The sequence below is a fragment of the Pieris rapae genome, chromosome 6 (genome assembly GCF_905147795.1).
Source record: "Pieris rapae chromosome 6, ilPieRapa1.1, whole genome shotgun sequence".
Lineage (NCBI taxonomy): Eukaryota > Metazoa > Arthropoda > Insecta > Lepidoptera > Pieridae > Pieris > Pieris rapae.
The window spans coordinates 10008288-10028815 of NC_059514.1; the positions used below are offsets into that span (position 1 = coordinate 10008288).

The window sequence follows — 20528 nt, forward strand, 5'->3', positions numbered from 1 at the left end:
AAGAATTTAAATATTTTATTTTAACTATGATTTACGTAGTTGAAGTCACATTATACATTGACATATAATTATACTATGCTTAAAGTATAATTATTTGACTCAAGGTAATTTTAGTTTAGATAAAACTTTTTCAAACTTATTTATTTAGAAAGAGTTGGCTTTAAACTTACGAATCACAAAATATAGGTACCTACCCAAATGTTAAGTTAGTTTATCGTAGGAACAAATTTGTTTTGATACAACTGGTGACGATTTCAAATAAGATTGAAACTCTATATAAAATATTCTACTGCTCAAATTTTCGCGCTTTCTCATTTGGGAATACGGGGCAATTTGCGTCATTCATTCATTTTGGGGACCTGGAGTCTGGTCACTTTAAGTATGCTGTTAATAGATATGATAACCTACATTCTAATCACATGAACCATTGTGCCGACTCTTATAATGGTATTGAGACAAACAAACAAAATATTTGTCCTGCAGGGGTCGAAGTATGCAAATAAACGTTTGTAGAATTATAGCTTTCCCTAGGATGTACTTAGCCATGAAAGCAAATGGCAATGATGAGGCGATAGTTTGCAGCACTCCAAAGGCGCAACATTACAGAATCCTTGAAAATAAAAGCTTTCAAAAAACAGAAAAATACTTACTAGAGCTAGAAATTATGATAATGATGATGATACGATCACTAAATCAATAATCCATCTATCACTAATGGAATAATCCATTAGTGATACTCTCACAACTCCTAAAGACGAAATGCGTAGAAGAATTATTGATTTAAAAATGGAAGTTCTGACCTTCGGTAGCAAGTAACTACTTCGGGACTCGTACAGTTGTGACTCATAAGTAAAAATATACGGAATGCGGGTAAGGGTCCAAGGGGAGGGAGAAACGGCATGCATGTCTAAAGTGTAAACTGTAAACATGTTCACCAATCATCAGATTGTATCAGCTGGTGCGCGACGCTAACGTAAACCAGAATCTGCATTGCATTTTAACAGTCAAACGTAAGTTTATTGCTTAATTCATTTTAATAATTACTGCTATTTGTAGATATACTAGTGACCCGCCCCAGCTTCGCACGGGTGCAATGCTGATGAAGAGCAGGTTTTTATTATGTATTGTTATTTCCGTCGCTGGAAAGCTCCGATAATATACGCGTTCGATCGCTGCTAAATAAGCTGTAATGGGCTGTATAGATCTATATTAAATGTACAATGTATTCAAGGTATTTAATTGGTTAAGGATTAATGCTGTATTGGTTAAAATCGCTTCGAAAATTAGCCATTATTTGTCGTAAAAAGTAAATGACAAAAAAAAGTTATTGTGGGTTATCCATAAGAGATAGACATATACCATCAGGGACTTTTCTGTAGACCTTTTCAATGTGTACAATACTTAGTACATTATTTTGATAAAACTCGTAGGGTTCAGCCTGCGTTTGCGGTGCAGCGGAAAAAATGTAATTATTTACGACATCACATTAGAAACCTCAAAAATAACAGTACTTCTCCACTATTTAATGGATGTTATTATACATATAAACCTTCCTAAATCACTCTATCTATTAAAAAAAACCGCATGAAAATCCGTTGCGTAGTTTCAAAGATTTAAGCATACAAAGGGACATAGGGACAGAGAAAGCGACTTTGTTTTATACTATGTAGTGATGATGATATCTGATATTGCTTTGTTATAAGTTGAATATTTGTTAATTAAGAGTGATTAGTTTTTACGTTTGTTGGCCCAGTGATGGCGATTATTTGTTTTCGAATATGCGTTGTGTACGGTTGAAATGTTATTTTTATATTTTCATTTTAGATGCGCAGTACACTCTTGCGGAACACTGAAAGAGCGCCATCTAGTATAAGTAAATATAAGCATGTTTATGAAGAAAGTAATCGCAGGTCTTCTAGGCTTTTATTTACGGTAGTTTTGCGGAAATGCATTACTTAATGTAATGTTGTTGTTGCGATATCTTCGCAAACGTGATAAAATTGGTACGAATGACAATGAAGTTAGCATCAGTATGGGGTATGTTGCTAATAATATTTTATAAGGAGCAAAAAGCCTCTTCTGCCTCGTAATTCGCTGCTAATATATAGTTTTTAGATTTCACTTTATTTTAGTTATGATCTGTGTTATATGTTATATTTTTATTAATTATAGAACTTAGGTATTATTTTATTGTTCCAAAATAGGGTTGCTTGGAAGAAATCGCTTGTTACTGATAAGACCACTCGTTGCCTAATAACTTATGTAACTTTGTTTTGTATAACGTGTAAATAAATTAATTATTAAATGTGAACTTTGTTATAGAACGCTGTTTTGTTATGTCTAACAATAAAGTACTTATAAAACATTTCTGTGTATATATTTGTCATTACTCACATCCACAAACGTCCTTGGACTGTGGTCGATTGTGACACTTTCTATTTTATTTAAATTTGATGATATAATTAATACAGCAAAGTATACATCATGGAATACTGCAAACCTGGACGAGATTGGTATACAATAGGGAAAAATGGAAGACAATGTAGGAGGCCTTTGCCAGTAGGCAGACAGAAATGGTGAAAGTACATTAAGAAAAATAAAGAACAATACGAAAGAACGTTTAATTATAACTTAATATATAAAAAAACAATTTTTCAATCAATCAAATCACCTCAATATATATTTATTCTAATACATCATATCGAAGAATAATAATCGATTTGTAATTGTCTTGTTAATTAAGAAGATATGTCTAATGAAGTCTTTCTAGAATATTTCCATCATTCACAATCCGGTATTTGTGCATAGTTATACTAATATTTGGTAAGTTATTTTTTAATTAATTTCATTTATTATACAGCAGATGAGCCTCCTGCCCGTTTGCCATCTGTAACATAAAAAATAGTCATAAATACCCTGAAGGACTCCAGTGTGTCGGTCCCAGTATGGTTAGATTCAAAGTCAAGACAAATGATTGATACCTTTGATTTATGATGCTATGCAAAGCGCACCAATACCTTGATGTTCACCCACCTCCGCCTACAGACACCGTACAGACTCATCTGACTGGACAACAAGGAATTCTCTCAAAATTCATCCATAGAATGTGCAGAGGTGATGAGAACTTTGTGGTAACACAGAAGGCAAAAGATGACATGGCCATCCAATCAAGTGACTCCGTCCTCCTTAAAACTCCTCAAACTCCTTAAGACTGTTAACTGTCGACTGTAAAAAGAGAAACAGATAGTCCAATCCAGATGTATGCTTCCTGACCACAGAGGTTAAATAATAAAATAATATACGGAAGCCATATTTTACGCCGAGTCCCGACTAATATTTGTACCCAAAGAGTCGATCTGTGTTCAGGAGTACCTTAAAATACTTGACGTGGAATCGGTATTTTGTATAATCTAACTGTAGGGAAACGTATAGATTAGATTTTAACATTTTCTAACTATATAATAGATATATATTTACGTCTATTTCATTCAATGGTTTTTCTGTAGATAAAACCGAAATTTTTATATATCCTAGGAATGAAAGCGTGATTAAGGTAATTGTTTAGAATTTACATTAAAAAAAAAATCAATGGCACTACAACCTTTTTAGGTCTGAGCCTCATTACTGTATCCATTTCATGATAGGCATTTATAATAGGCAAGTAGGTGGTCTGCCTCCTGTGTCTGACACACCTGATGTTTTTCTTCGACGTGGTCACTGGTGCACAGTCGGGGATTGAACCTGCGACCTCAGGGATGAGACTCGCATGCTGAATCTACTAGGCCAACACTGTTCGTTAATAATCAAGATATTTCAGATTATTTCGACTAAAATTTAATTAATTTTCAGATAAATATGAAACTTTACCCATTTGAATATTGCTGCTGCTGCGTTGATCTACGCCTGGGCTCACTTATTATAGGATTTATAAACTTGGTGACGTATTTCATTATTATTTATTTTGTTTAGCTATTACTCCAGTAGTAAGTAAAAGTGATAGTTTTATCGTGGAGTATGTGAAACGATTAGAGCCATACATTTTTGCCTTGTCTTCAATTCAATATTGCAATTGGAGTACAATCTTGTGTCATGGAGAACATTCTAGAGTCATTAAAGATTTATTAAATTGGAATGCCAAAACAAGCGTCTTTCTTACATGAGATAACAGCGAGGAAATGTGGCCAGATTTGTGTTTCTCAGTTTGTTACATTTTCATTTCTTCAGTTATAAGTATTAAAATTCGTAAAGTATGTATAACATACCGTATTTAACATACAATAACATTTATATTTCTTTATCACTGATAAACAAGAAAACAAACTAAGAGCATATGGTAAGGAAAGAGAAGAAATAAAGTATATGACAATGTTTAAAAATGCTGTTACCTCTAGTAAAAGATTTATAGTGAAATGGACAATCCACATTATGAAAGAAGATAAAGATAAATGGACGAAAACAGCGACGGAATGGATTCCTCGCTATGACCAAAGAATACGAGGAAGACAAGTAAAAAGATGGGAAGATGATAGAGTAAAAGTAGAGCTGGCCCTATGTGGCTTCATAAAGCTAGACAGAGAAGAGTGGAAGCTCTTAGTGAAGGCCTAGGTTCAAGAACAAAATAGAAACTAACAGGCTTGCCAATTAATTCCTTTTTTATTTCTTTTTTTATATATCTATGTCACTTTTTTATGAACTTTCTATTTACAGCCACAAAGTTTATTAATTTGTTATAGGTATATTTGAACATTGATATCAGAATCAGCAGGCTTATCCCTGTACCAACTGAACCAATTCAACCAATTATTTAGTCAATCTTTTCGATTATAATATTAATTTTACAGATTGGTAACATAGTTCTGGAAGTATTTGCTTGCTATGGACTTCAAGGTGGAGTGCTTCTGCAGTCCCTAAATATCACTGGGGCCAATGAATTGGGCGTGTCTTTGGTCGTCAGTAATTCAATACTTGTGGTTATTATAGCCGTGTTCATTGGATTCTCTTGCTTGCTTCTTTACGGAATTTATGAGGTATAAAATTTTCCATACCCTAGCTTGTAAAATGGAGTAAAAGAGAATGAGAATGGTTATGTTATTAATAAAGTCAGCTAATAAAGTTCATTAAAGTAGCCTCCGTCCATACCTCACGAACTGATGTGGTACTGATGACATTACAAAAATTTGTAGGGACTATTTATCATAAATCAACAGTAGCCTAAAATGATGTTTTATCTAATATATATATTAGTTTTATATATAGTTTTATCTAATATATATAATATCTATATATATATATATATATATTTTTTAATCTCCGATGTGGAGCAAAAACAAAATCTCTTAAATTCCTTGATTAGCTCTAACATGTTAAGTTAGCAACTGACAACTGCACCTTCATTGGGATCGTCTGTAAAACTAAAACTAAACGTTAATATATTAAATCTTTTAACTGCTCTGTTATCTGTAATAATACATTAATCCGGTTGACCGTTGAAATTTGGAGTATTCTCGTAAAACCATGTTTTTGAAGAACCACATGAACTTAATTTTGTAACAACCATTAAAGTTACGAAAAACTTTGGATGTTATAAATTTCATATTACAGGAACATACCTTAAATCTCAGCGTTACAGGGCAAACGGTAATCGTGTTATAGTACATCGCGTAATAGGTGGGATTACTGTACATGTTATTAAAATTTATAAATGTTTCGAATTTATTATTTCAGAATAGGCGCTCATTTGTCAAGATGTATCTAATCTATGCGCTAGTGTTTCTTGTGGTATACGCTATAACTTTCTTCGTTCTGTTGGGCAATGGAATTAATGGAGTCGGCGATATAATTGAAGGAGTCGTCACCATTTGTGAGTATGCTAAGCTTTAGGTAGTAGCAGAAACAGTGTTGGTCAGGGTACGACTCACATACTAAGATAGGTTCGAATCCTAGCTCATCTTTTCTATGAACGCAACACTCGCTCGTACGGTGAAGGAAAACATATTAAAAGATCCATGTTTTTGAATGCAAAAAGTTGACGGCATGTATCAGGCAAGTATGTCCCAACGCTGTATTTTAAACCCAGTTCTTTGGATCCGTTTAAGCATCTTTCTTTGAAGACTAGTAGATAATCGGCCTTCTGCGCCGGCTTTTGGAAACCGGGAAATTCATTCTGTTAGAACTCATGGTTAATTAAATATTAAAATCTAGTTGAAAGGGTCTTCACGTCATTACAGGAGTCTTTTAATGATGATGTGTTTATTTTCTAGTTTGCAACATTTATTTCAATCTGGTGATCAAGAGTTACTACGATGTGATGCTAGTGGATGATGTACAGGCTACCTATCGCTCATAAATAATTGTTTCAGTTAGATTCCGATGTTTCCACAAATAAATTTGTATATGTAAACTTAAACATTATAAAAATCAACGTTTTTTATTTCTAACATACACACGTCCATACCCTAAAATCAGCGGACACAAATCAGCGGCTAACCACGGGCGCTCCAGGGTCCAGATAGTATTTTGACTGAACGAGGATCGTCCCTTGACTCAAACTCAAATCATTATTGCATACCTTATGTTAATAATTTACACATGACACGTTATAATTTATTACAATAAGGACCTTGGTTAGGCACAGCAATGTTGTGAGAGGGCATGCTCCACTATAGTTAATACTTTTCTATTCCTACCAGATACATTATTTATTTGCTTTGGCTTCACATTGCGAAAAGGAGAATGTACTTAACATTATCAATAAATTTAAATTTTATAAAATAACCTAAAGTGGTGGGTTAGATACTCTATAACCGTGAAATCTGATATAATGATTTCTGTAAAGATTTGGTAATTTGTTTTATTTTTACTGAGGAGGGCAATGGTCCTGTTTGATTCAATCCCAATCTGGACATAGGTGGAACCATTACAACGGAACCATATTCCAAAACACTGATCAAAAACTTAGTAGAGCAGATGTACGGAAAGAACTTGTACTTCCTGTGTAACCTTAGACCTTACTAATAACGAATATAGCGCCCTACTAGCAATGTCCTAGCCACCAGCTGAATTTCGCAGGACAAACCCTAGCCTCCTAATGCAGACACATTTTTGAGGTTAGGGTTTGTCAGATGCTGATCTGTAATCCAAGTATGCTCCGCAAATTAGATTAGATTTTTTTTTATTCAAATCAGTTACGGACTCTTTATTCCCGTATTGTATTTTAAATTATAAAACAAAAACTTTCTTAAATATTTGGGTGATATTTTAAGGAAAAATGATCAAATAATGTATTATATTTAGGCTATTTTCACGTTAACAGTCATATTGAGCTGACAAATTTTGTTTCCTTTAAACCTCAAGTAAGTTTTATAAATGATTTATTTATTTGAATTTTGTTTATAAAACTTTTCACTTACAACGCGTTCCTTTAAAATTGTATGTAAATAACAGATACATGTGTATAGTGTAAAATTTAAAATAATTATTGGTTGGTTGTTATTAAAATAAAGACGGGTTGCACTCCGAGAGTGCCGGAAGAAGGTAAAACTTGAATATTAACGTTGTGCATTTTCGATATTTTGGAATGGTTAGGGAATAATTTCGCACGAATTTCTTTAATTATCAATATAAAAGTACTATCATTTATGTAGTAAAATACAATATTTATTTATTGCACTATCGTACACAAACATGAAAATTTATATTACATTAAATACGCCGCCACAGCTCTCCATACGTCTTACAAATTTTCGGTCAGATCAAGTGTGCTGACGCGAGTATAACATTTTTACAAATTTTCACTTTTAATATAAATCAGTGGCGGTTACCACCTTTTTAGGTCTGTCTGATTTATATATCTCAAAGGTCAATCAAGTAGGTGATCAGCCTTCCATGCCTGACACACGCTGTCGACTTTTTGAGTTTGATTGTTTAAAACAATACACTATGATAACATTAGGGGTTGCGTCGCTGGAATAACAAAAAACAAACTTCAACTTATGGAAGAATTCGTAAATCTAAATCTAGATAGATTTTAGATATAGATATATCAAAATGACACTTATGTTATTGGACATTATGGGAAACGGAAATGCTAAATTACAATTAATAATTGTAGTAAAAACTAAATGGCTCATATTGGCTACAAGTGTGCGATGATTGTTTACATTTTGTTTACGTTTATAATTATGAACTAAAATATTTATCTTAACACATATATATAAATCTTGTGTCACAATGTTTGTCCTCAATGGACTCCTAAACCACTTAACCGATTATAATAAAATTCGCACACCGTGTGCAGTTCGATCCAACTAGAGAGATAGAATATTTAATTATAGTCGCGACTTTATTTTACCATTAGAACAAATGCCAATAATAATGGTTTTGTTAAAAAAAAATTACTCTTTTTCAGAGCTCTAAATATGGGAGTATTGCCGACAGATGAAACAAAGAACGTTTATTTTGCGTCCTTTGAAAAAGTAAGTATTTTTTTTATTAATAAAAAGGTTGCCAACGCACGGCACACTGTTACATCGTAAAAAAAATACTATTTTTAATGTGACAAGCACTTATAGGCAAAAATGACATACAGTAAGAGATCTAACATTATAAACAAAACTTAACAAAACAAACATTTAACAAAACAAAAAAATACTATTAAAAAAAATAAACTTACAAACTATATAATTTTTATCATTAATAATCCTTAAAACTTACCTGTATAGGAAAACGAAACGAAACAACATTCTCTGCGGTAGCTATAAAATAAATCCTATAAATAAATAACCATTGTTATCATGACTTTATTTTATTATCACTTTCGTTTAATACATATTATAAACAAAAATTTAAACCTATATACAAATACCTATTAGATACAGATATGTATTTATTAAAAAATAAAAATAATAGAAATACATATTTCAGGCCGCTAACAGCTAACTAAGCTGCTACTATTTTAACTGTAAGTCATGAAATATATACAACTATACATCACTCGCGAGCCCTCAGGTATTGAGAGTCCATGGGCGGCGAAATCACTTAATATCAGGCAGCGATTTGCCAGTTTGCCCCTCATTCTAAAAAAAAATCATTTTCTTTTGCTGTAGTACATAATTACAGCTATAGTTTTTATGTTTAAGCCATAAATGGAACGCCTCAGAGCGAGGTAACGCCGCATGAGTCATGTTATTTCGTGCATGCAGCCGGCTCCATCAAATAAGACGTTCTCACATCAAAACTATCCCAGATAATTTTATTGTATTTAAAAACTTCTTTATATATTTCCAGAAAAAGTGGATTTTTATTGAACGCTGCTTCTTTGCTGCACTAGCTTTTATTATTTCCCGTACGGTATTATATGCATTCGAATACATACTTGTTGAAACCAATGCAGTAAACCAAGCCATGAATATGATCTCAACATTCTACGTTCTGCACAGTATCTTTTTATGTAAGTACCCGATTATTATTTCAAGACTTAAAAGTGTATTGATCAACAATCTGTGCTATCAGATGACCACATACCCAGAAAGGCTAACAAACCTATTCTACTAGGAATACAGCTCCTCGATATTAGAGACCGGGGCCTTCAGATACGTCATTAGACTGAAGGCCCCCCTTTTAGATTGGTGAAACAGAAATTTAACCTTCCTTCACAAAGGTCTCGAAAATCGTCGAAGATGCTAGCGCAAATTTTCTCAGTAGTAATGTTCTATGTTAAGATTTTTAATACCTTGACCAACTGCACTCTTTAACTAAAGTACCTATTGACGTCTTTTTCTATCAAACTTATGCTTATGCTGTAATAAATAGAAAGGTTTTTTTTAAATTGATTCATTTGTAATTAGACAAATATTTTTATATAAAACTGATGAAATGTTTTTTTATGTTTCAGTACTCGACTTTATGTTTTTTTTCATCTTTGCCGCAGTAAATAATGCCAGGGAAAAACCAGAAAATATGCTACTTGGAACATTTAAGAAATAAATAAATAAAAAAATGTACTGTTTTTCTCTTCAATTTGGTTTTCCTCTATTAACACCAGTTACACATCTTCACCCTTTTCTATAGAACAGGGGTCAAACGGTCAAGGCTTCGGGCTTGTCAAAATCAGGCCAAAGGTAACCGGCTTATTTGATGTCAAGCCATACTGCAAATGGACTCTCTAGAAATAGAAAATCCAGACATCTCGACGCTTGGGGAACACAAAGAGCAAAAACGTAGATGTTAACAAACTTCAGGTCAATTTAGATATGAAAAAAAAAATTGGCGTGCGACTGCCCACTCTGAGATTGTAAGTATGTTCAATCCCCGGCTGTATCGTAATGAACTTATTCTCTATTAACACATTCAAAATCATTCATACAGTGAAGGATAACATCAAGAGGAAAGCATCTGTGCCTAAGTAACATAAAGACAGCGTGTGCATAGAATGTTATTCGCTTGTTTGATAAAACTACTGACCGCGAAACAAATGGAAAAAAGGCCTAAAAAGGGTGGAATCGCAACTGTTCTTTGAAGTTATAAAAATATAATAAATTCCCATTAATTAATTCATTCATGGTATTTCCATTCCCGCGACCAGCTGAATTTCAAAACATTTTACAAACAATTTACAAACCCTGGCCTTCTAATGCAGCCACATTTTTGAGACAAGAGTTAATCAGATGTTACGGTCTTTATTCCCGTATTGTATTTTAGTATTTAACAATATTTTCCTTAAATGTTTGGGTGATTATATTTCAAGGAAAAATTATCAAATAATGTGTTACATTTAAGCTATTATCACGTTAACAGTCATACTGAGCTGACCAATTTTGTTTCCTTCAAACCTGCACAAGTAAGTTTTATAAATGATTTACTAAAATTTGTATTTTGTTAGTAAACCATTTCACTTAACGCGTATAAAATTCTATGTAAACAAAAGATACATGTAATTAATGGTTGTTACTAAAATAGTGTAAAAAGTGGATGTCTGGAAGAAATCGTTCGAAAGCGATAAGGCCGCCAGTTGCTTTTCATTAAATTATGATTTTTTTTTCCTTTTATGTAAAGCAACGAAGTGTTAATAAATAAATAAATAAAATAAAAAAACGATGGGTTGCACTCCGAGAGTGCCGGCAGAATTGAAAACTTAAATATTAACGTTGTGCATTTTTGATATTTTGGAATGGTTAGGGAATAAATTTGCACAAATGTCTTTGTCAGTATAAAATTACTATCATTTATGTTGTATAATACAATATTTATTTATTGCGCAAACCGTCTTACAAATTTTCGATCAGTTCACGTGTCCTGACGCGTGTTTAACATTTTAACTCATTAAAAAAAAGTGTACAACGCCGCTAAACAAATTCACTTCAAAAATGATTCAGTGGCGCTTACCACCTTTTTAGGTCTGTCTGATTTCTATATCTTGATCATTTGTCAATCAAGTAGGTGATGTGTGTCAGGCATTTTGCGCCGTCGACTTTTTGGGTCTAAGGCAAGCTGGTTTGGTCACGATGTTTTCCATCACCCTTCCAGCGAATGTTCAATGCGTACATAGAAAGAAATATATAGTGCATGGTGACAGAACGTACTTCCTCAGGGACAAAAACAATAACAAAAAACAAACTTCATCAGATTGAAGTGTTCGTAAATCTAAATGACACTTATGTTATTGGACATTATGGGAAACGGAAATGTTAAATTACAATTAATAATTGTAGTAAAAACTAAATGGCTCATATTGGCTACAAGTGTGCGATGATTGTTTACCTACATTTTGTTTACGCTAATTAACTAAAATATTTATTAACATATATTATAGTCCCTGGATGACCGAGCTTAGCTCGGTATGTTTTTTTATAAATCGTGATTTTTGGGAAATTTTATTTAAGTACGAATTACATACTAATAAAATTATGAAATATTAATATAATTATCGAATAAAGATATTCATATTTAAGTTTTTATTTAACTGACATCATTAAACGAGCAATTCTATGTTTAAGTTGATAAAACACAAATAAAATTACATTTTCTAGGAATGATTCCTAGCTAAATCGATTTATCGCCCCCGAAACCCTCCGTATACTAAATTTCATGAAAATCATTGGGGCCGATTCCGAGATTCCATATATATATATATATATAAATATATATATATATATATCTATATATATATATAAATATATATATATATATATACAAGAATTGCTCGTTTAAAGATATAAGATATATATATATAAATATTTCTCGTAATGTCATAATATCTGAGGGAACAGGATTGGCGATTTAATATCTATCAAATGCTCAGTACAAATGCTGTAGAGTTTAAAATAAAAGAATTTAAAGGTTTTTTTAGTATAAGACCAAATGCTAAGAATGGTTTTCTTTAAAAAAAAATTACTCTTTTCAGAGCTCTAAAGATGGGCGTATTGCCGACAGATGAAACAAAGAACGTTTATTTTGCGTCCTTTGAAATAGTAAGTATTTTTTTTTATTAATAAAAAGGTTGCCAACGAACGGCACACTGTTACATCGTAAAAAAAATACTATTTTTAATGTGACAAGCACTTATAGGCAAAAATTACATTCACGAAGAAATCTAATATTAAACAAAACTAAACAACAAACTACTAAAAAAATTAACTTAAGAAATTAACAATTTTTCATTAATTAAACATTAATAATCCTTAAAACTTACCAAAAAAAAAACGAAACAGGATTCTCTATGGAAGCTATAAAAGAAATATAACCATTGTTATTACCTATGACTGTCTTATCACTTTCGTTCACTACAAATTATATATTCAAAAATTTAAACCTGTTACATACAAATACCTATTAGATATTAGATATATATTTAAAATTAAAAATAATAGTAATAATTATTTCAGGCCGCTAACGGCTAACTAAGCTGCAACATATAACTCTAAATCATGAAATATATACAACTATACGGACTCGCGAGCAGTCTGGCATTGAGAGTCCATGGGCGGCGTAATCACTTAATATCAGGCAGCCTTTTGCCAGTTTGCCCCTCGTTCTTCAAAAAATCATTTTCTTTTGCTGTAAGTACATAATTTTTAGTTTTAATGTTTAGTAAGACCTTTTGTTGTACTGATTTCTTATTTCCAGGCCATTAATATTATGTTAATTGTGAAAAATTACGCAGATATTAATCACTATTCGGAATTCCAAACAATAAGTAACTCAGACGATCCAAATATTTTACATTACCAATTAACATGGAAAAATAAATTGAATTTCATATACGCTGTAAAAGGTCTTATCATAGGCCTAACAGTGGCAATTATTGTGTTTAATGGGATTTTGCTAATTGGTATAATAAGGGTAAGTTATAATCATACATTTTTTGAACTGAAACTTCTTAATCGGCGTTAGAAAAAAAATTACCGTCTCAGTTACGCGTCACATTTTTATGTTATGCGCCTTTATGTTCAGTTATTATTTTTTTGTCCATACCACGGTTCATTCGAAGTTATTAATAACAAAAATATAAAACGATAACAATGATATATGATTGTAATAATTCTATTACAATTAATGAAATTCTGTCATAATCTAAGTAGTGATAAGGAAAAATAAAATAATTGTAAACTAAAAAAACTTTTGTTAAACTTCTGTAAAGTTGTACATACATTGAGTAGATCATTAATTTTGAAAAATAAGGTCATTTAGAAGTTTCACTTCTTACGTGTACACTCACACATTTTTTTATTTATGTTATTTACAATGACTATAAATTAATAGTGTGGTGGCAATATAACTAGATACTTTCTACTAAAAGATACATAGTTTTTTCTTTTAAAGTAAAAAATCAGTGGTGCTACAACCTTTTTAGGTATGGGCCTTAGATTTATGTATATGTTTCAGGATCATTTCTAAATCTAATAGAAGAGTATGTTATCAGCCTCCTGTGCCTGACACACGCCGTCGACTTTTCGGGTCTCAGGCAAGCCTTTCCTCACAATGTTTTCCTTCACCGATCGACCGAATCGTTAAGCGTACATGGAAAGTCCATTGGTGCAGGATGAGAGTCACTCACTGAAGTCACTTGGCCAACCCTGCTCCTTTAAAAAATCACAATTAATAAATCAATTTACATTTATTTGTACGCATTAATCCAATTATGTCAATCTCACTCAAGTAGGAGAGAGACAGATGTCGAACGCTGCAGAACGCGGAGGCCGATTGAGCTCTTTCCTCTTTGTCGCTCGTTCCACGCTCTCGCTTGCACTTCAAGCCTTAAATGGAACTCCTCAGAGCGAGGTAACGCCGCATGAGTCATGTTATTTCGTGCGTGCAGCCGGCTCCATCGAATTAGACGTTGTCACGTCGAAACTATCCGGGATAATTTTATTGTATTTGAAAACTGTTTTATATATTTCCAGAAAAAGCTAATTTTGATTGACGTCTACTGCTTTGCTACACTAGCTTTTATCATTTCCCGTACGATATTATATGTATTCGAATTCGCACTTGTTGAGGCCTTGAATATGTACTCAGCAGTCTACCTTCTGAACATTATCTTTGTATGTAAGTACCTAATTATTATTTCAAGACATAAAAGTGTAGCTATCAACAATCTGTGCCTTCAGATGACCACATACCCAGAAGGGCTAACAAACCTATTCTGCTAGGAATAGAGCTCCTCGATATTAGATACCGGGGCCTTCAGATACGTCATTAGACTGAAGGCCCTCCTTTCAGATTGGTGAAACAGAAATTTAACCTTACTTCACAAAAGTCTCCAAAATCGTCGAAGATGCTAGCGCAAATTTTCTCAGTAGTAATGTTCCATATTAAGATTTTTAATACCTTGACCAACTGCACTCTTTAACTAATGTACCTATTGACGTCTTTTTCTATCAAACTTATGCTTATGCTGTAATAAATAGAAAGGTTTTTTTTTAAATTGATTCATTTTTAACTAGACAAATATTTTTATACAAAACTGATGAAATGTTTTTTTATGTTTCAGTACTCGACTTTATGCTTTTTTTCGTCTTTACCGCAATAAATAATTCCTGGGGAAAACCCGGAGAATATGCTACTTGGAACATTTTAGAATAAATAAATATAGAAAAGTACTGTTTTTCTCTTCAATTTGTTTTTCTCCATTGACACCAGTTACTCATCAACACCATTTTTAAAGAACAGAGGTCAAACGGTCCAGGCCAAAAGTCAACATCAGGCGAAAGGCTCAGTTGATGTCAAGTCATACCACCCATAGACACTCAATGCCAGAGGGCTAGCGTGTGCGTTGTCGTCCTTTTCAGAATTGGTGCATTCTTTTCTAGAAGGACCCTAAGTCGAGTTGTAAAGAATTCTGTGGGCAGCTGGTTTCACATAGTAGTATTGCACAGCAACAACTGCCTTAAAAATTTCTAAATTGTGAAACGCTATTTATTTTAGAACCTAATTAGGCTTCAGTTCAATGGGTACATATATTATTGTGTCGGCATGGTTTTGGCGTCATTGATCGAAAATCCAGACATCTCGACGCCTGGGCAACCCAAAGAGCAAAAACGTAGATATGGTAACAAACTTTAGATCGATTTAGAAATGAAATAAAAAATTTGGCGTGTGACTGTCCTCTCTGAGATTGTATGTTCGATCCTCGCTGTATCGTGATGAACTTTTTATCTATTAACACATTTCAAAATCATTCATACAGTGAAGGATAACGTCGTGAGGAAACCATCTGTGCTTTAGTACCATAAAGACGACATGTGCGTAGACAGCTACTCGCTTGTTTGATAAATTTAATGACCGCGAAACACATGAAAAAAGGCCTAAAAAGGGTTGTATCGCAACTGTTTTTTGAAGTTATATAAATATAATAAATTCCAATTTATTCATCCAAGGTTTCATATTATGTATGTGACATAAGATGTTATTAAACGATTTACCAAATAATAATAATAATAAAGATATTGTTACCTCCGTTCCTTTGTGGACGATACTGCAAAGCGGTTTGAGTAAAAGCTGCATTAATTCAGTTCAGTGTACTTCATCTACTTTATGCTACATTATATAAATCATTTAGTGCATGATAAAATAAGGTTATGAATGGAACTTTATTTCTTATTTACTGTATTAGAATAAAATGATTGCAAATCCCTTAAGATTATACCGCCTGAGCGATATGCAACATCTGAATTTCTATGTGTATTAAATCATCTATGTCCCACCTCTCCTCTCAGCGTTTCATTCAGTCTCTTTTCATCATTCGACGTTTACTTTGGGAGTTATTAGTTTGTCCTCAAAGGATATAAGATTTTACAAGTAAGTTCCAGATTTTTTAAATAAATAAATAATAGATATTCAAAGGGGGATCGCTGCAGGTATCTTCGGACTCATTTTATGATATATTTAGTTATGATATTATATTTTAAATGTTTTTAGTTATATAATCAAAGAATGTTATTTTTACGCTGCTTGATTAATGTAGTGTTTAGATAATATCTATTAAAAAATTTAATGAAGTAATGTATATGAATTATGTAGGATACTAAAAATATAGTGAAAGATTTAATATTATAAATACGTATATCATGGAAATGTATTTATGTATTTTTAATTAGAATTAAAGAAAAATAATTGAATACTATGTTGTAGTTAAATAATATAATACAAAAAAATATTAATAATTTTATTATGTACCTAATTTAATGGTTATTGTTCAAGTTTGTTCAAGTTCAAGTTGTCTTAGTTCTAATACATATATTTTTCTTAAATTTCGTTTCAGAATGGGATTACCTCGTTTATATACCTGTTGTTTTATATTTGACTTAAAGACTGGCAACATTATAATGGGAAGTTTGAGTGCGGTAAGGTTTTGAATTTAATTTTACCAAAATCATTTACCAATCAATAAATAAAATAAGTTATTACGATACTAACTCGCCCGGCAAACATTTTTTTTTTGACATAAAAAATTCTACGGCAGGAGGCTGAAGTTATTTTAAGTGATGTTGCCCATGGACACTCACATTGCCAGAAGGCAAATGCGTTGCGGGCCTTTTAAAAATTGGTACGCTCTTTTCTTGGACCCTGAGTCGAAAATACTTCAGTGGGCAGCTGGTTCCACATTGTGGTGATGCGCGGCAAATCTGCCTTAAAATCGCTTAGTTGTAGAACGAGTCGAGGTGATACAGGTGGTATTTTGCCTTGACGCCCGGTACTAAAACTTAGCTATCATTTTTATAGAACTACTAACAATATTAAAAATGTTGGTAAAAGGCGTAAATTTTATCAAAAAAATTAAAAAATTGGGTGTGGCCACGCTTATTATTTAGAGGTATAACAAATAATTTAGGAATTATTTATATCCACAAAAATTTCATACCAATCGGTCAAGCAAGCAAGTTTCTAAGTAGTTTCTGACTATGACACGTATATCTTGCATGTATTTTTTCAGTTTGGTTCGTTCGCGATGTTCGTAGCAATGATAGTGGAAGCTTGTACCCTGGAGCCGTATAAAGAAATGGCCGCTGAGGAAGAAGATTACAACGCTGAGGCAGAAATTACTGGATTGTATGCCATGTCCATAATTTTAGTACTGATGTTTTTATTTAAACTTTGCACCGATATCGTTTTCATTTATGGAGTTATTATGGTAAGAAACATTTTAAATTCTATAATGATTATAATTTTATGGTGCTTTTGTCAATTAGATATGCAAGTAAATACGTTCGCACCTGTCTGTAGCGTAAGTCTCAAGGCTGAACATATGAGAGTTTCCCGGAGTCCATCCCCCCACCCCCAAAATATGAACGTGCACAGCAAACATGAACTTCTCCAGGGGGGTTCCACACACGCTGGAGGTGGAGTATCCCCCTCTTGGAACAGGCTGACCTTCGTATTCTTCATTACAAATGCGTGTCTATGGGCTGCGATGAGTGCCCTTTTTGGGCAGTTATAAAAAAAATTGTGATTGTCCATGGGTGGGCGGTGTCACTTAACATAAGGTGAGCTTCCTGCCCAGTTGCCTCCTATAACATAAAAAAATGTTATAATTTCTGTTGTCCATGGATAAAGTGATCATCACGTCTGTGAATTTATGATTAGTTTGTGATTGTTAGTTGTCAAACCAGGGTCAAACGAAACGCGTTTTCTTTAGTTTGACATCTTAATTTAATAACATTTCATTGTTTTACTCATTCCTTATTCTAATGGTAGTAAACGTCAAATAATTATTTGCAAATCCTTACTGTTACTGATGAACTAGTTTAATCATATTGTCAACATTGGCGCTACAACATTTTAGGCCGGGATCTCAGATTTACATATACGTTTCATGATCATTTATCAATAAAATTTTATGGCAATCCGGTTTTCTCATGCTGTTTTCAGGCAGAAAGTCCATCGGTGCTAGCCGGGGCTCGAACCTACGACCTCAGAGATGAGATTTGCACGCTAAAGCTGTCACTGACTCCAACACTACACTTCTAACTTAAATGTTATAGTATAATTTATTTCACAGGAAAAAGCAACGATTATCCGAGCCTATTTCGTGATGTGGATTGTCTTCTTTCTGCTGTCGATGTTCACATTCTTCCTGAATTCTCCACATTACAATGCTGGCACTATATGTATAGAAGTATTTTACATCAGTAAGTATATTAATTAAATACATTTTAATATTCGCATATCGTAACTTATTTGTAATCATAACAATTAAATATACAGTATTTACAATTTTTTCATACATAGTAAAAATAAACATAATTAAAAATTAATAAAAAGAAATATAAAAAAAACTTTAAAAAAAAGTTTGGTGTGCCTTAAGTTAAATTAAAACGCTGGCAACATTTCTTCGCTGTATTGCGATACTTATTCGTTGAGCGAGGAATGCAACCAGCTCTGGGGTCACCGGTCTACCCTGCACTAACTTAATTTTCTTACTTTATTCACATATATTAAATATACTCAGTACTCACTCCAATAAATGCTGAGTACAGTACAAATCTTAAAATGATGTCATTTAACTGTCTACACATAGAATAACTTTATTTTCACAAAACACATTAACACTTTATCATCATCTGTATCTTTGCTATTTTTGTTCCTTTAGTCTAGAAGATTAAGTCAAGATTAATTTAAAATTAAAATGTAACGTTAAATGATCATAATACCTGATTGAATTTGCTCCAGTTCCAATATTAATGGTTGCCCTGCCATACAAACAATTTGTATGACACAAAACTTATCGATTAAAAATAATGGCGGGGAGTTTCTTGCCCGCTCTACGCCCTTGACTTGCGAACTGGTAGTAAATGTAAATTTAGAATCAATCTAACATCTTTTTTATTTACGTTCATAAGAGCACTTGGTTACCTATATGAATAAAGTAATTTGAGTTTGAGTATCGGAAAAATCTCCAAATACAACGTTTTACCATAACTTGCATCTAATATGGTAGAAAAATATCCCCTGGCTAACTTATATAACAAAAGAGTTAGATACATTTATTATATTTGAAAAATCTTTTTTTTTCAGGTCTGAACGTCTACGCTATTCTTCTATGCAACAGCTTCTACAAAGAACTAAACTGTCGGGAAGAAGTGTAATGCAATTTATCTTTATTTACATACTATTAAAGTAAGTTAGAGAGCTTTCAAGTTTTCAAGTCAAGAACCAAAAGTTCTCTTAAAGAACTTAAGAATGAAACAAAAATGTAATTCTTCGTATATATTAAAGATTTTTTATAAAGAGATAATACATTTAATGTTCATATAATAATTACTTTTTTATTTCACAGCGGGGCCGATATGAACGTCCTTTAACTTCGATGCCGAAACGTGTCAGTGTATGCTATATAAATTATTAATTTAATTATATCGTTTGTAAATTGATGTTGTAATAAATTATAATGAATGTTAGATATTGCTTTCTTTCTTACTCCTTATTACCCCTTCTCCGGTAAAGGGACATATTTTTCCATAATTAGGTTTTATTATCATTAAGGCCCTATTCCAGCAGCGAGCTGGAACAGTGAAGGGCCCCGGCCCGTAATAACAATTAGTTATGTAAAACATAAATAAATAATTTAAATAATAGAAAAAATATAATTTTGTTACTTTTTTTCTAAAATGGATCGGACTTGCCTTGCGATAAAATATATCGTGAAAATTTCCAAATCATGTTCTATATCAATTTTCATCAGACTTAGGGAATGAGTAACTGGCATTTGTCATGTCCAGTAAGAGGTCACTGCTCTGTATTCGATTGTTTAGCAATATATACAAAAAACGTAACACCAGCTCTCCGATCGAACAGTGTTATCATATTAAATTTCAATTAGTGCCAAACACTCCCTGCTTATTAAGTATTTAGTTAAGTACATTCAATATGATTGTTTTTCGTTATCATTACAAATACTTGCGACACTGTTACAGATAAGGTACACTTTGTATTATTCTCTGTCTAAAAAAAGTAATACGCTGTAATGATAGACTTAGCTATATTATATTGAAGTTTGGAGGATAAGCGACTAGCGTCCTACCCAAATCAAT

At 32.6% G+C, this 20528-nt stretch overlaps 1 protein-coding gene and 3 long non-coding RNA genes across 7 annotated transcripts; all 4 read left to right on the plus strand.

Moving 5' to 3' along the window:
- Positions 1-894: 894 nt before the first annotated feature.
- On the plus strand, positions 895-6417 carry LOC110991711. Of its 3 annotated transcripts, none has more exons than XR_006750285.1 (5): positions 895-1010; positions 3850-3936; positions 4842-5027; positions 5725-5860; positions 6261-6417. It is a non-coding gene; the product is annotated as an uncharacterized LOC110991711 (long non-coding RNA). The 3 variants fall into 3 exon arrangements; XR_006750284.1 differs by lacking the exon at positions 895-1010 and adding an exon at positions 2759-2823; XR_006750286.1 differs by lacking the exon at positions 895-1010 and adding an exon at positions 3480-3553.
- A 1993-nt stretch (positions 6418-8410) lies between these two features.
- On the plus strand, positions 8411-9975 carry LOC110991703. The gene is made up of 3 exons (XR_006750288.1): positions 8411-8474; positions 9286-9448; positions 9893-9975. It is a non-coding gene; the product is annotated as an uncharacterized LOC110991703 (long non-coding RNA).
- Positions 9976-10764: 789 nt separating this feature from the next.
- On the plus strand, positions 10765-16001 carry LOC110991710. Its single transcript, XR_006750287.1, has 5 exons — positions 10765-10837; positions 12401-12467; positions 13123-13338; positions 14400-14544; positions 14990-16001. It is a non-coding gene; the product is annotated as an uncharacterized LOC110991710 (long non-coding RNA).
- A 4-nt stretch (positions 16002-16005) lies between these two features.
- Positions 16006-19891, plus strand: LOC110991722. 2 transcript variants are annotated; one of them, XM_022257190.2, is made up of 6 exons: positions 16006-16296; positions 16760-16841; positions 17432-17629; positions 18497-18626; positions 19513-19579; positions 19775-19891. In XM_022257190.2, the coding sequence occupies exons 2-6, from the start codon at positions 16761-16763 to the stop codon at positions 19797-19799; spliced, it is 501 nt and encodes a 166-aa protein (XP_022112882.2). In that variant the 5' UTR covers positions 16006-16296; position 16760; the 3' UTR covers positions 19800-19891. The 2 variants fall into 2 exon arrangements, with proteins under 2 accessions (XP_022112882.2, XP_022112883.2); XM_022257191.2 differs by having other exon boundaries at positions 19513-19614; positions 19775-19867.
- Positions 19892-20528: the final 637 nt, after the last annotated feature.